Source organism: Micropterus dolomieu, linkage group LG20 (genome assembly GCF_021292245.1).
Source record: "Micropterus dolomieu isolate WLL.071019.BEF.003 ecotype Adirondacks linkage group LG20, ASM2129224v1, whole genome shotgun sequence".
Taxonomy (NCBI): domain Eukaryota; kingdom Metazoa; phylum Chordata; class Actinopteri; order Centrarchiformes; family Centrarchidae; genus Micropterus; species Micropterus dolomieu.
Window position 1 is genome coordinate 12,018,500 of NC_060169.1, and position 14,990 is coordinate 12,033,489.

General features: G+C 40.4%; 2 protein-coding genes, 1 long non-coding RNA gene and 1 other non-coding gene across 5 annotated transcripts; 2 read left to right on the top strand and 2 right to left on the bottom strand.

The window, feature by feature from the left end:
- The first annotated feature begins 844 nt into the window (after nt 1-844).
- Nucleotides 845-3,003, top strand: LOC123959148. The gene is made up of 4 exons (XR_006822236.1): nt 845-1,003; nt 1,754-1,930; nt 2,266-2,353; nt 2,766-3,003. It is a non-coding gene; the product is annotated as an uncharacterized LOC123959148 (long non-coding RNA).
- On the top strand, nt 2,393-2,533 carry LOC123959561. Its single transcript, XR_006822338.1, has one exon. It is a non-coding gene; the product is annotated as a small nucleolar RNA SNORA31 (small nucleolar RNA).
- Nucleotides 3,004-3,091: 88 nt separating the features above from the next.
- Nucleotides 3,092-12,005, bottom strand: gtf2f2a (general transcription factor IIF, polypeptide 2a). Of its 2 annotated transcripts, XM_046033047.1 has the most exons (9): nt 11,885-12,005; nt 11,113-11,186; nt 10,799-10,823; nt 10,307-10,445; nt 8,966-9,025; nt 6,052-6,133; nt 5,478-5,577; nt 4,865-5,008; nt 3,092-3,803 (listed from the first exon to the last, which is right to left on the bottom strand). In XM_046033047.1, the coding sequence occupies exons 1-9, from the start codon at nt 11,948-11,950 to the stop codon at nt 3,681-3,683; spliced, it is 813 nt and encodes a 270-aa protein (XP_045889003.1). In that variant the 5' UTR covers nt 11,951-12,005; the 3' UTR covers nt 3,092-3,680. The 2 variants fall into 2 exon arrangements, with proteins under 2 accessions (XP_045889003.1, XP_045889004.1); XM_046033048.1 differs by lacking the exon at nt 8,966-9,025.
- A 130-nt stretch (nt 12,006-12,135) lies between these two features.
- Nucleotides 12,136-14,827, bottom strand: gpalpp1 (GPALPP motifs containing 1). Its single transcript, XM_046032135.1, has 7 exons — nt 14,608-14,827; nt 14,329-14,455; nt 14,160-14,255; nt 13,797-14,049; nt 13,411-13,575; nt 13,194-13,295; nt 12,136-13,054 (listed from the first exon to the last, which is right to left on the bottom strand). The coding sequence occupies exons 1-7, from the start codon at nt 14,693-14,695 to the stop codon at nt 12,836-12,838; spliced, it is 1,050 nt and encodes a 349-aa protein (XP_045888091.1). The 5' UTR covers nt 14,696-14,827; the 3' UTR covers nt 12,136-12,835.
- Between the last annotated feature and the right edge of the window lie 163 nt (nt 14,828-14,990).

A 14,990-nucleotide genomic window follows, 5' to 3' on the forward strand; every position in this document is an offset into this window, starting at 1 on the left:
CAATTTACAGAAACAGTTTGACTGTGTATCTATATGTTGATTTTCATTGATGTTACTACCTATAGGCCTATGTACATTACAGTTCAATATTTATATGTACCTATCTTTGTTAAGCTTTGTTGTTCTTGTTTTTAGCTGAATGTCTTTTTCTATGTATGTTCCTGTAAACTGTTCTTGGAACTGTGTGCAAGTAGCCTACATTGAGAGCAACAAAAAAACCAAGTCAAATTCCTTGTATGTGTACACATTATTATTATGCATTTATTTTACCAGGCATGTTCATTAAGAACAGATTCTGATTTATAATAACTGCCAAGCAGGAGACAAAGGCCTCCTGGGGGGAATGTGTACTGGGATTAAATAAAATAACATAACATAAACAACAGACAGAAGAGCAGAACAACAAGGTCCCTACAACAGACCTTTAAAACCAGGCACGAAAGCACCAAGAAACCAAGAATAATAAAACACAAACAAGAAACTTGACAACGGACCAAGACATTTTACCGAGAGAAGACAATAATATACAACAACGGCACAAAAGTTAAATGAAATGATCAAGAATACTTTGCCAATAAAGCTGATTCTGGGACATTGTTAGAACAGTTAAACTACATACTATAACGTTATTTCTACTGACGTCTTGTGACAAAATAATTTAAAATAAAATAAAGAAATTAACATTGTTTTGCAGGGAGAATGGATTGTGAGGACATTTATCGGAGTGAACATCGATCCAGCGCATTATGGAAATTACGGAAAACACGAGTCGTGTCTAACTGTGAACACTAGAGGGCGACAATGTAAATTAAAGTTCCCTCTTCGTACCCAAAGGAGCGGAAATGGATCATAACCGGTAACCTATTTAATCTGGACGCTGAAGGCCAGTCGGTCTTTTCACAGACTGTGCTCTTACTAGAGGTTCAGGAGATGGAGAGTCGTTCTCCGTATATAATGCAAAACAACCTCAGCTGTCCAGTCATCTCTAGCAAGGTGCTCTGTTGTAAGTATTTAACGCCTTGCATTGTGGGAGAATTAAAACTAACAGCTAACAGGGCTCTTAAGAGTTTTAACCTCGGTTAAAAATATCTAACGTTAGGCAACGTGTGGACACGTGTAAATTAGCTGGTGCCATTTTGTGTCGTCTGAATCCGTTAACGTGACTTAGCCAACTTAAGGCAGCGAAACAGGTACTCATACGGGGCCAGTATTTCAGGGTTGTGAGAATGATAAAGTGGTTTTCAGGCAAGGAAAGATGCATATTCGTATAGAACCGGAAATGTCCCATTGCTGTACTACCCTCACCTAGCTACTTTATGCTAACTTGAGTATTATAGCCAACACTAAATAATCTCGACATTTTTATTGTATAATACTAAATGCTTACTGAATTAAATTCGTGGGCGATGTTATGTTAGCTTGCACAGCTGAACGTAACTTACTGTCAACGTAACGCAAGCCTAGCAAATTAACGTTAAAAAACAAGCTAACGTTAACTGAATTTCAATGATTAACTTATTATTTTAACGTTACGTCTTTAACTTTACTAGAACTGTATCCACTTTATCAAGAATTCATAATTCACATCAACCCGATATCTTTAAAGTGCTCTTAATTTGTCCCCTACATAAGGGGATAACTTGGATTCTCAATGATCACTGGATTTGTATACCTTATATGCTGATACTGCTTTAGAAACCCAGCTAATCTTTCAGTGATAAACTTGAAATGAACAAAGATCTGCTTTTTGCAGTACTTCACTGGCAAATAACTTGGGCGGCCCATATACCATGTGGTGGACACCTGTATGAGCCAGATGGAGGATGATGGCCCTTGAAACTTCTGCATATCACAGTGAAATCATGGCTGACACCAGTCAGAGCTCTGACAAGAGGATGGCTACCATCTGCATAAAGTCATGTGTGAAAATGTATGTAAAAATGTGTTTACTGTAGAGTTATGCTTAAGCCTAACTGTTTTCCTGGTCACCAGCTGCATCTTTGACAGCCTGGGCTCTCTGGTGTGAGAAATCCTGGGTTTTAATAAATCAGATGCAATATTAAATGTCCCTGCGCTTTCTGACCGCCTCTTTTCCGTGGTGTCTCGGATTGAATCAGGAAGGATAAATATAAAACCAATGTCCAACAGCTTGGACCTCATTTTAAACACAAACTGCTTAACCACTTGTGAATGTGAAACATGTGCATATACTACATGCACCTTTCTGTAAAGACCCTGAATGTCTTGTTTTTACACCTTTTCCAGGCTCAAGGTTTAAGCTTGGAGCTGAAGCCAAAGATGCAGCAGCTGGAACAGACATGGAGCATTCTTGGTCAGAACTGATACTTTGCAGGTGAGCACTTCTGGCAACACTTATTTGGTTGACATTAATTTGCATCCGCTGATAGACCTGAAGCAGGCTCTTTTGGCTTCTGGGTTTGCATAGAGATGCTAAACTAAGTCTTCCTCATGTTTACTGACTGCTACATTCTATAGCAGCTACTGTCTTGTTTTTTAATTGAGGAATACATGTCAGCTTGTTCGGTATGGTCATAACAGGAAATGTTTAGTGGGACTGGCTATTTCTATTTCCTAAACGAAATGATAAACTTGACATTCATTCCTGATTGTCATAATTAGCAGGGAGCTTGTAAAAGCATTTTGCCATTTAGTTGCTGTAAAAGATCTGTTGGCATAACTTACTGCAGGATGACTTTGACATTAATGTGCCCTGTTTATCTAAATACCCCCACTCCCCCTTGCAGGTAAACAAGACTGGAAAGACCTGATGGAGGCTGGACCAGTGGAACATTTCTCTCCCTTCATATAATGCATTGGAGCAGTATGAATCAGCATGCTATGTGCAGTGTGGACACTACTTTAAAGAAAAATTGTTCAACATTGATCTCTGAAGCATCTGTGAACTTAAGTTTAAACTTGTTAAACAATGTTGAACCCTGTAATTCATGTTGTGAAAGTTACAATAAACAGTTAAGGAAACTATCAAAACATCTTCAACTGGTCTGCCATGAGACACTATGCCTTTGTACTTTCTACTACAGTAGATACAATAAAATGTAACAATACAGGGTTAGCAAATTTTAGAAACATTTATTTCTAACAAAACATGTTAAAAATTACATTGGCTAATGCAACAGGTGCACAAAAGGTTACTACGGTAACCTAAAATTTTCCCAAGTCTTGCTGCAGAGACCTTATTGTATTAAGGAGGAACAGTCATTTAAAGACTTCTCACAAGGAAGTTCCTCTGCACATCAACTTAGTGGTGAAAGCCAACTGTCACATCCATCCTTGTGAGCTTTAAACCCCCTTACCTCTGTATACTATCAGAATGTTGATCAGTGACAACAGCTTGTAAAGGCATCATCTGCTTCCTAAAATGCTACATCCTGTTCCTCTGGATAGAACTAATTCAATTACAGGGGGATTTTCCTTGATTTTGTGCTGGAGTTGCAAGGGAAATGATGCACACTTGGGTACAACTTAAAATTTTCCCTACAAGGATAAAACAAATCCATCTGTTAACCTCATCCTCCAGCATGTTCTTTTTCCAGACCTGATGCAAGGAAATCAAAACTCCCACATCCAACCAAGGCCTGTTACAGGAGGGACCCCCATCAAATGAAGAGGTGGTGTATCAGCCTTGGGAAGGTCAGGAGCTATTCGTCAGTCTTATCCTCGCCTTGGTAATGTCTGTATTCGGGCTTGAGCTCCCAGGTATTCTTGTGTGTTCCCTTCACATTGTAGATGCCAATATCACGCAAGATTTCCTTCAAGTAAATCTGGGAGAAGGAAAAAGGAACAAATATTAGAAAAGATCAATTTACTTTCAGTGAATCAAAGCTATGAAAACCTTCAACAGAAAAAGCTGCGCCACAAATCTTTTAAAGTTGAGATACCGGAGTTATATTCAAATACAGCAGACAACAGCATTTAATCATTTTATTCTAATAGCCAACTGTATTGATTGCGGTAAAACTGAAAAATGTTCATCAGGGCCAGCAGACAACCCATGGCCTGATAAGTGACCCAGATTTAGTTGCTTTTTCAGGGTATAACAAGCAGTGTTGTTCAATCAAAAACAGGAATCAAATGTCTTGCTCTGGCCTACATTTTGAATTCATTATTGTAAGTGTAATTCTCTTGGCCAGTAGTATAGTGTACAGCAATGGGCAAAGATACACCAAAATGTCTCTCTCAAAATGTATGTTATAAAATACCCCTAAATGTATCAATATAGGAGGAAAACTGAATTTGTACATGATTGCAGAACATTTAGATTTTTCTAATGTACACAAGGCTGTTTGGAGTTTGAACCATATTGGAAGGAAGAACATCAAGTTGAATGCTACTGCTGCATCTATGCAAAAGTGGAAAAACAAAAATATTGAAAATAGTCTTGTACAGTATGTAGAAACTTGCTCTCTGTCCAATTCAAAAACAGACATTGCTGAGACGCAACCAACCAGTCCATTTAGTTGACTTTAAGTTCTAAAGTCATATTTCTGGTGTTAACCTGCCCTCTGTGCAGATGGATTATTATTCCTGCAGCTGTGAACCATCTTCGATGGAACTGAAGAAGGGAGGGTTGTGTTAAATCGAGCAAAAAGGCCTTCAGGGTTTCATGAGCGGTCCAACCATATACTACATTCTGACCAGGTCTTGTTTTTATGTATTTTGAGAATACAAAATGACTCGCCTCTAAAGTATCTTTTTCAGCCCTGTCAAATACCAATAACAAAATACTTAAAAGTAAAGACAAATAGTGCCCATCTCTGATTTTGTGAAATCAGTCGGTATAAACAGTAGTAACTACAGCCTTTACGTTGCCCTCTAGTCTTACCACAGGCTGTTTGGTGATATCCACCAGGTCTTTGATGTTGTAGTACTGGTGCTTCTCAAAAGCAGAAAACAACATGTCCAGCACCTGCTGTTTGTCAGCTCTTGCTCTCTTGCCCTCCTCCTTCTTTTTCCTCTCATACTCAAGCTGCAGAAAAACAAAAAACAGACAGAGTTCAGGTATCGCATATAGGGCTACACCTTACAGAGCCATACCAGTGGCTTTGCATGTGACAAGTTTATTACTTCATTAAAGTAACATTTAAGCACTAGTAATCATTTTCTAAAGAATGCAATATGTTACTCTCCCTCAAGTTTCCATTTTGTAGGAACATAAATGTGAAAAAAGACCAGAACTTTGCTTGAGAAAAGAAGTTCATCCCTTGGTTAACAAACAATATGCTTAGCAGTAATGTAAAAGTATACATTATTAGTAGCAACGGGTTGAAAATAAGCATCCATGGGCGTTTCAATGTATGGTGAATACTTAACTGTAAGCATAGCATGCAACTGTAGGTTTTATGTGCAGGCTACATTTTCCATGGAACTTTTTTCTATGAAAATTAACTGAGTAGATTAATGAAACAAGATGATCCCCTGTAGGGTTTATTCCTTACATTGTAAGTATGGTTGGCCACAGGTTTGTAGTTGTTGGTGACAGGATTCTTCAACTGTTGTGACAGCCTGACTGGCTTGGACAACTCTTCAATTTGTAACCTGTTAAGACGATGACAATTAGTTTACTTTCCAAGTACAATAAAAGACAGATACTGTGTACACGGAGTGACCTATAAAAAAAACCCCAAAAAAAAAAAAACACACCACATCTGTATGATGTACTGCAATTTAATACAATAGCTCTGCATTATCATTAATACTATTATTTGTTATTTGTGTGCTTTTAGTGTCTTTAAAATTTGAAAGATTACCTTTGAATCTTAAATTACAAAAAGGAGTTAAAGTGTATATTTAATTTTACAAGGGTTTCTACTTTTCAAAATCAAGTTTATCTATACGTAGAGACATATTTAAAAAAAGAACATGCAATACACATGAAACAATGCCATTAAGATGCCCACAAGTAGTTAAAGACAATAAGTTACAGTCATACATCCAACATTGCAAATGGAATGCAGGTTCGGGTCCTTAATATACCAGCTTGTGTTTGCACACCATTTTGAAAATACTCACCTCTTCAGCCTCATATAGCTTTCACTGACAGCAGGTCTGCACTCTGCTCTCTGCACTACAACTCCCTCCAAGGCTATTTTATCTGAAGAAGAGGAGAGTTAATTAAAACCTCAATGAAGTCCACATGTCCCGATGCGTATTTAGTGCATGTTTATCTCATACACAAGAAAGGGTGAGCTGTTGCATGTGTGTAAGAGAGAAAGGATAAAAGAAGAGACACTATTATAGAACGATTGGGTAACGTGTTTACAGAGAGAAAAAAATACACTCAAACAGTTTGCTTTTGCTAGTTATATGTGTCTAGTTCCCTTAAGTAAGATGTTAGAGCAATCAAGGGTCAGTAACGGTACTTATAATCTGTCAAATGTTACAGTTGACATATATAAAAAAAATCCCCCCCCACACACACACACCACAAAAGGCCACCTTGGCCTGGCGCGCGCACGCACACACACAGTGCTATTACTGTTATTCTTTCCACAGTTAATTCCGATTAATCAATGTATTTCTCTTTCTTCTACCAAAAACTCCCCAATTCAGTGCAATTGTCCTGTTGAAACTGAAGAAACCGATTTCTTCAGTTTCTTTCATATGGCTTCTTTACATGCACCATGTGAAGTTGTTTCTATGCTATTGTGCATTTGTATACTTGAGTATACCAATCAATTATTCAGAATTCAGATATAGCTTTGGCCTTCCAGGGGTAAGCAAGAGTCTGCTTGTCATGGTAGCTGAGGACCAACTATACAACAGCTTTATTAGTTTCATCAATCAAGAAAATTATGTGAATGAGTGATCTACACCAATTAGGTTTAAATACAGAGCAGGTAAAAGAACACAAAAAATCCCCAATTCATTAACACATAATTGAAAGCACCACTTGATAACATCTCAGAGTCTGAGCCTATTTAAATGTAGTTTTGAAAATATTTGCTAATGTACTTAGGATTAAGAAGATCTAAACTAACAGTCAAGACATTAAATCCCTTTGCCAACACAATGTCACAACTGGACTTGGATCACAACCATCAGCTTGGGCAGGTAGCACTCTGCTCAAGCCCAGTGTCCACCAGTCTAACCACAGACTCCCATTCTCCAGCAAAGATGGTGCAAAAGCTCAACATGAATTCCAATTGTGCTCTAAAACAGAAGAGGCCCGTGTGATGCTTTGGGGCAAAACTGGGCTCTACCTGAAGACAATGGGTCTAAAGTTTTGGTACGAATGCATCTTCCAAAACATGTATGTGGCTTACTATTGTGATACTACACTGCTCAAAAAATAAAGGGAACACTAAAATAACACATCCTAGATCTGAATGAATGAAATAATCTCATTAAATACTCCTTTCTTTACATAGTTGAATGTGCTGACAACAAAATCACACAAAAATCATCAATGGAAATCAAATTTATCAACCCATGGAGGTCTGGATTTGGAGTCACACTCAAAATCAATGTGGAAAACCACACTACAGGCCGATCCAACTTTGATGTAATGTCCTTAAAACAAGTCAAAATGAGGCTCAGTAGTGTGTGTGGCCTCCACGTGCCTGTATGACCTCCCTACAACGCCTGGGCATGCTCCTGATGAGGTGGCGGATGGTCTCCTGAGGGATCTCCTCCCAGACCTGGACTAAAGCATCCGCCAACTCCTGGACAGTCTGTGGTGCAACGTGGAGTTGGTGGATGGAGCGAGACATGATGTCCCAGATGTGCTCAATTGGATTCAGGTCTGGGGAACGGGCGGGCCAGTCCATAGCATCAATGCCTTCCTCTTGCAGGAACTGCTGACACACTCCAGCCACATGAGGTCTAGCATTGTCTTGCATTAGGAGGAACCCAGGGCCAACCGCACCAGCATATGATCTTACAAGGGGTCTGAGGATCTCATCTCGGTACCTAATGGCAGTCAGGCTACCTCTGACGAGCACATGGAGGGCTGTGCGGCCCCCCAAAGAAATGCCACCCCACACCATTACTGACCCACCGCCAAACCGGTCACGCTGGAGGATGTTGCAGGCAATGTTCTCCACGGCGTCTCCAGACTCTGTCACGTTTGTCACATGTGCTCAGTATGAACCTGCTTTCATCTGTGAAGAGCACAGGGCGCCAGTGGCGACTTTGCCAGTCTTGGTGCTCTCTGGCAAATGCAAAACGTCCTGCACGGTGTTGGGCTGTAAGCACAACCCTCACCTATGGACGTCGGGCCCTCATACCACCCTCATGGAGTCTGTTTCTGACCGTTTGAGCAGACACATGCACATTTGTGGCCTGCTGGAGGTCATTTTGCAGGGCTCTGGCAGTGCTCCTCCTGCTCCTCCTTGCACAAAGGCGGAGGTAGCGGTCCTGCTGCTGGGTTGTTGCCCTCCTACGGGCTCCTCCACGTCTCCTGATTTACTGGCCTGTCTCCTGGTAGCGCCTCCATGCTCTGGACACTACGCTGACAGACACAGCAAACCTTCTTGCCACAGCTCGCATTGATGTGCCATCCTGGATGAGCTGCACTACCTGAGCCACTTGTGTGGGTTGTAGACTCCATCTCATGCTACCACTAGAGTGAAAGCACCGCCAGCATTCAAAAGTGACCAAAACACCAGCCAGGAAGCATAGGAACTGAGAAGTGTACTGTGGTCACCACCTGCAGAACCATTTGCCTATAATTTCCACCTGTTGTCTATTCCATTTGCACAACAGCATGTGAAATTGACTGTCAATCAGTGTTGCTTCCTAAGTGGACAGTTTGATTTCACAGGAGTCTGATTGACTCGGAGTTACATTGTGTTGTTCAAGTGTTCCCTTTATTTTTTTGAGCAGTGTACAAACACCATTTATTAACAAAAAATAACAGACACTCAAGTGTGTCTGATTTCTAGTGGTGCAACTTTGTCACTCGCTGGCGAAATGGAGGACTCACCTGGACCTGCCCCCGCCCCCGAACCTGAGCTGCTGCCATCAGATCGCTCTTCTGACTGGCCTACAGGAAGGGAGGGAGGGATGGTAAACATGAAAATACAGGGGATGGAAGACGGAGGGAGGAGGGGATCGAACAATAAGAACCACACCTAGGGTTTAGTCGCACACGGAAACGTTTGATCACACAGAGCTCTTCGGCGTAATCTCTGACGAGAACACACGCGTGCGTGTGAGCAAAGCAAGCATGCCCTTACCAACAAGCGAGCACAGATACCCTGTCCCACCACAAATACACAACCATGACAGGGCTGTACAAATACTGAAATTATTTGAAACAGGATACATTTTTAGAAAATAGAAATGCACTGTATGTTGCATTTCTCGATTAAAAAAAAAAAAAAGTTGACAGTAAAGTTTTTACCTCTCTACTGAATGTTGTGATGTCTTATTGTGTCCAACTGTTCTTTTAGCAACTGGCCAAGTTTCATATCAAGTCGTACTTATCAAATGTCTATGGCTAAAAAAGATGTATAGCCTACCATTTCAACTGTGCAGCCCCCCCACACACAGACACACACACACACACACACACACACACACACACTGGTGTCCCAAAGTAAGCACAGTAGCATAAGCTCACCTGCACCCATAGCAACAAAACACCTACATTACAATAAGAGGGCAGACAAAGTTGGTGAAATTCAAACCAAAGAAACACGTGCTCAAATTAAATCAACTCCAAATTCAGCGATGATTTGTGTTGATGCTGATCTACTCTATGTTAAATTAATTCCAAATGGGGCCATTATGCCTGAGCAGATACCCAATCTGCTGAGGTGATTGGCAGTGGACTGGAAAGGTCAAACCATAAGCAAATGACTGACAGAAGATGAAACACTGAAACTAAAATTCCCCATAGAGAGAAACACAGATCAGACTGAATGAAGACAAATTTCCAACAGACTACAAACCAAAAAACTATCTTCTGTTTTCCATTTAGTGTTCACTTATCCACTATGAACAGTATTTTTCTTGTATGTACTCTGTTAAAACTGTGGACAACTTTACACTCTGTTCACAGTTCACAATACATAGAGACAAGCAGGGCAGGCAAGGGAAAGACTGTGCATGAAGACAGCAAGCCGTACAAAGAGTAGGAGGATGTGCACCTCCACCACCTGATCACACAGAACTTACCTCTGTGCTAGTATAAACAGATATTTCACATCATGGAAAACTAATACAATTTGCGGATTACTACAAGTGCCTCGTCTTGCAGCACAGGCATTGAAAGCAGAGACTTGGCTTTCTCTGGCATCAAAATATGAAAACAGAAACTCACCTGATGAAGTCTCGGTGAAGACCGCCAATGTCTGACCTCCCACTGACTGCATGGTGAATGGGTGCTCGCGGGGCGCAGACACTGTCTTATCTTCTACACCCTCAATCACAGTCAGCTCTTCGTTCAAAGTGAAAGACACCTGTAAAGAGCAGTGTCATTCAGATTGCATCTTTGCAGCCCCCTTTCTTTACTTTTGATCTGGCTTCCACTATACGGTGTCCAATACACTAATAACTAAAATGAACTGCTACATGTATACAAAACTCTCATAAGCATAGCTAACTTGAATTATATATGCTTCTCTTATATACAATGGCTAAGCATAATGTAATCCATTTCCCAAACTCATAATAAATTAGATGATATTTTGGCTCTCACTAATGCTTCCATCCCTACACTTGACAGTAAATAGAGAATGATGAGCAAAAGGACACACTGTGTGGCAGATGTCCATCACCAGGATGCATTGTGCTTCTTTCAACCATCACTTACCTCTGCTTTTCCTTGGTTTCCTTTCCTTGGAGATAAAATAATTGGAAAAAAATTAATTGACTGACAAGGTGTTCAATATCATTTGAAATGCATTAGTTATAGTAGAACAACAAAACTTATAACTATCTAGTTCACCACAAAACCTTTACCCTTCACCAGCACACACTAAATCTCCATTCCCTCTCTTCACCTTACAAATGTAATAGTCACATGATGCTTACAGACTACATCACTTGGCTTAAACACAGACATGCACATATTTAGCATAGCAGGCTGGCTTCGGCTGTTTTTTGATGCTCAGTTGTTTCACATACTTGCAGATGCGGAGTTTCCCGACCTCGCCTCTGCCAGTCGCTTTTGCCCATTGCTGAGAAAGGTATTTAGGCACCTGCATGAAGAAACATGGGTATATTGTATGAAAATGGTCCTTGGGGTATTAACATAAAAATATGAGCTATTCCTTTTTATATGCGGTAATTTCTCACATGCCAATTGTTCAAATTTCTTTAAAAACAGTGTTTTTGCTGTTGGCATGAAGTTATACAACTAACCACAGTGTTGGTATGTGTTAAATGTGTCTGGAGAACAATGGTCTGGAGCCACGTTCATTCACAATTTCACATGCTGCGAAGGCTGACAGTAAGGTATGAAGTAAGGATTTAACTATATTACTAAAATTACTTTGGCAGCTACATATTATGCTGTGCAAACCGTTAACGTTATTAAGTCTTCCATCCATCCAAGGTGCATCTTTTCTACAGACCAGAAAGCACAAAGCTTTCACTGCTGTTACTCTGACCACATTTTGTTTATCTTACTCTAGCTGTATCGCCAAACGATGGTCTCTAGTTAAATCAAAAGGGTTATGGCGAGCATCAAAAATAATTTTGCAACGAGTAACGTTAGTTCCGACTAGTGTGACTTAGATAAAAGACAGTTACTGAACTTAGCTAACGTTAGCTAAATGCACGGTTTCTTTCTTTAGCCGTAGATGCTAAGCTACATTACTGCAGCCTTCTTTGTGTTTAAATTAATAACTTCTCCTATATCCCATTAAGTAGCGTTATTGAAAAGCTATATACGCACCTTTACAAGCCACACACCCGTGTTCTGCTTGGCACCAGTTAAATCCACTTCTCCTTTCTCAGACATGATTTTAAGTTATGCTTCTGCTAGCTTGTTAATGCATCCGCGACACGCATGCGCAAAAGACATAAGAAAGTATGGCGACTCTGAAGGTCCAAATCAATCGTTTGTCGTTTATTTTTGACAAATATGTGCAGTACGTCCCTTAAACGCTCAAAAATAAGAATTCATAGGTAAAAAAACAACACATATGGGCTTAAAAAAAACAAACTTTAATCCACTTAAAAACACAAGCCAAATTTGCAAAGCCTCTTATTGGACAAATGGAAGATTGCAAAGCTACAGGATAATGCAACATAACAATGCATTTTCCAGCAATCTGTACAAAGTTTTACATAACATCAAATAAATCAATCACAATTTACAAAGGGCTGCATTACTAGCAGGGTTGAGCATTGAGGGCCAAAGTTTTTATTGATCTGGTTGGCCAAAAAGCAGTCATAAAAAAGGGCTTGTTAAATATTGGTCAAAACTTCTTACGTCAAAAGGAGATGATCTGATTCAGTACTGAACAAACCAATAATTTATCTTATGTCATTACATACACTTACTGTTGGGTAAATTTTCATTTATCATTGCAATTGTGTTGGGGTATTTTTGTCTATTATGAATCATGGTGCTACATTCTTCTAAATGAACAATACCAGTTTTCCCAGTATTATTTGCCCGTTCAGTGACATGCACTCCCATAAGTGGACATGTCTGTCATGTTTTTATAGCCTATTTAGTTCAGTTTAGTTTATATCATAGACCAACAATTTAAATTCTTCATTTTTGTAACACATGACTATCTGTAGAAACATATTCCATATTATACAAACACTGTTTGCAAAAATGTCACCGGCCAGACTGTAATTGGTAGTCGGCACATTTTCACATTTTAAATATTTTTTACAAAAACATTCGGTCTTTGCTGTGGGAGAACCGTGTGTTCAGTTCCTGAGATTTCTTCAGCAGCCGCTGCTTCTGCGCTTCATCGAAGCGATTCACCTGAAGGTCTTCATCCCGATCAAATGGTCTCCTCTCCATTGGTTTGTCAGCCTTTTCCTTTGCTTTTTCTTTCATTGTCTTTGTGTGCAAACTTATCAGAGACTCAGCACGTTTAGACTCCTGATAAGAGAGGGAGTGGGTTGAGAAATTTAAGTAATCCTGAATTTAATGTGAACACTTATAAAATGCACATTAAATATGGCATAAATTCTATATGGGGACATTTAGGAAAAAATAATAATGAGATAATAACACTTACATTATACTTAGACACTTTCTCTGCCATTTCCAAGTCCTTCCGGGGGACTTGTGGGACATCTTCTTTCTCCGCCTCACCCTTCATCTTTCTCTCAAGGCGTTCCTATTAGACAAGAATGGGCCCATGAAATACAGGGAAGTAATATATAGGCTACAACATGATTGATAAGAATAACCAATAATAAGTGTAAGTATATAAGTTATCTTTGATTAGCTACTCTGTTCTTGCGCTCCATGTCTGCTGGTGTATCTGTCCACATGGAGCGATCCTTGTTCTCTGGACCCGACCTCTTCTTGAAAGTTCGAGCCCCCAAGCCAATGTGCTGCAGTTCTGGTGGCAGCTCTGTCATCCATGTTTCTCTGCTCAGCACCTCAGGTGTGTCCTGTTTACACGGAAATACACATGGGACTGAATTCAGACTGCAGGGGAGGAAAACTTTAAGAGGCATAAAAAAGGAACTGCGCAAGATATTTTGCTTAAACATTGTTATTGTGCTTCTATGCTATGACATTTATTCCTCAGGTCAATCTGTGAGCATTTAACTGAAGAGTTTGTACAGTGTAGACTATGCAGATAAAATTTGTGTGTGGTGGGGGGACTCACATCTCCTGTCAGCTTGTCTCTCATCCTCTGTGCTCTGCGCTCAAAGTCCAGAGCCACAGAGTCTTGAATAGGGCCTTTGGGTGGCATGGGTCCAATCACATCCTCTCCCTCGCTGCTGGAGGACTCAGCCTGGTAGCCTGGGGGGAGGGCAGGCCCTGGGAAACTCTCTTCATCTTCACCATCATCATTATCATTGTTTTCGTACGCTGCTCTGCGAAACCCAGGAGGCAAAGCTGGTCCAAGCACAGGTGGCCTGAGGGAACACTATGAAGTTACAGCTTCCATAATTCACTTTTTATCCACAACTCACTGTGTACGCATCTTATAAAACACTGAAACACATTGTAGAATTAATTGGCTCACCTTTCTGGTGAACTCTGTTGTTTCTTAAATCCTGGTGGCAGGGCTGGTCCAAAGAAACCATCATCATCTGTTTCTTTAACCTTTGTCTTCTCCTCCCTGTTCAAAGGACACGTTAGTGTTTTGTTTGTTGAGAGTTGTTCTATAACTTCTAGTCCATTAATGAACCTACTTTTCTGCAGATCTGTCTGCAGATGTGTGACTTGTTTTCGCTCTTTTGACCGCCACCTCCTGTTCATCCGAGGAGCTCGACAGCTCTCCCCGTTTTTTATAACCAGGAGGCAAAGCAGGGCCAGAGACTACCACCAAGAGAGAAGAAAAAAACATTAACTACTATAGGGAAAGCAACCTGATATGAATATTAGTGATTTACCGATATAATTTACAACATTTAACCGAAAATAAAGGTGGTTGATAGTCTCTGACAAAAGGTATTTTGTCGTACACTTACATCCTTCTTCACTAACAGACTCTTCATCGCTCTCCTCCTTCCTGAACATCGGGGGTAAGGCAGGTCCGACGGGTTTATTAGACGACATATTTGACGCTGATGGTGTGATGATAACTCACTCAAGTACTTTCAACTAAGAAATCTGTCCCATAAACCAGAAGAACCTCGAAGGACGTTTTTGACCTTTCCCCCGGAAGTAAACAGTGAAGCGTCAGTATTTTTTTGTCAAGCTAGCTCTGGCTGAAGCCGCAAACCAGAAAGAAGCTATTGTGCTGCAAGAATAAAAGCACGAGAAACGAGACGAGTTGGCACGCTGTTTTCTTTCAATGGCGGAGCTCTTGATCGTCCGCAAACTATTTTATTTTGAAGGCTGCGGCCGGAAG

What these genes read in the sequence shown, in the direction of transcription:
- gpalpp1 (XM_046032135.1), bottom strand. Translation starts at nt 14,695, where the DNA reads ATGTCGTCTAATAAACCCGTCGGACCTGCCTTACCCCCGATGTTCAGG. An exon ending in ACATGGAGCGCAAGAACAGA is followed by an intron (nt 13,296 to 13,410) that starts GTAGCTAATCAA and finishes CTTGTCTAATAG; the next exon opens with GAACGCCTTGAGAGAAAGAT. An exon ending in AGAAAGTGTCTAAGTATAAT is followed by an intron (nt 13,055 to 13,193) that starts GTAAGTGTTATT and finishes CTCTCTTATCAG; the next exon opens with GAGTCTAAACGTGCTGAGTC.
- gtf2f2a (XM_046033047.1), bottom strand. Translation starts at nt 11,950, where the DNA reads ATGTCTGAGAAAGGAGAAGTGGATTTAACTGGTGCCAAGCAGAACACG. An exon ending in GGGAAACTCCGCATCTGCAA is followed by an intron (nt 10,824 to 11,112) that starts GTATGTGAAACA and finishes TTTATCTCCAAG; the next exon opens with GAAAGGAAACCAAGGAAAAG. An exon ending in TGGCCAACCATACTTACAAT is followed by an intron (nt 5,009 to 5,477) that starts GTAAGGAATAAA and finishes GTTTTTCTGCAG; the next exon opens with CTTGAGTATGAGAGGAAAAA.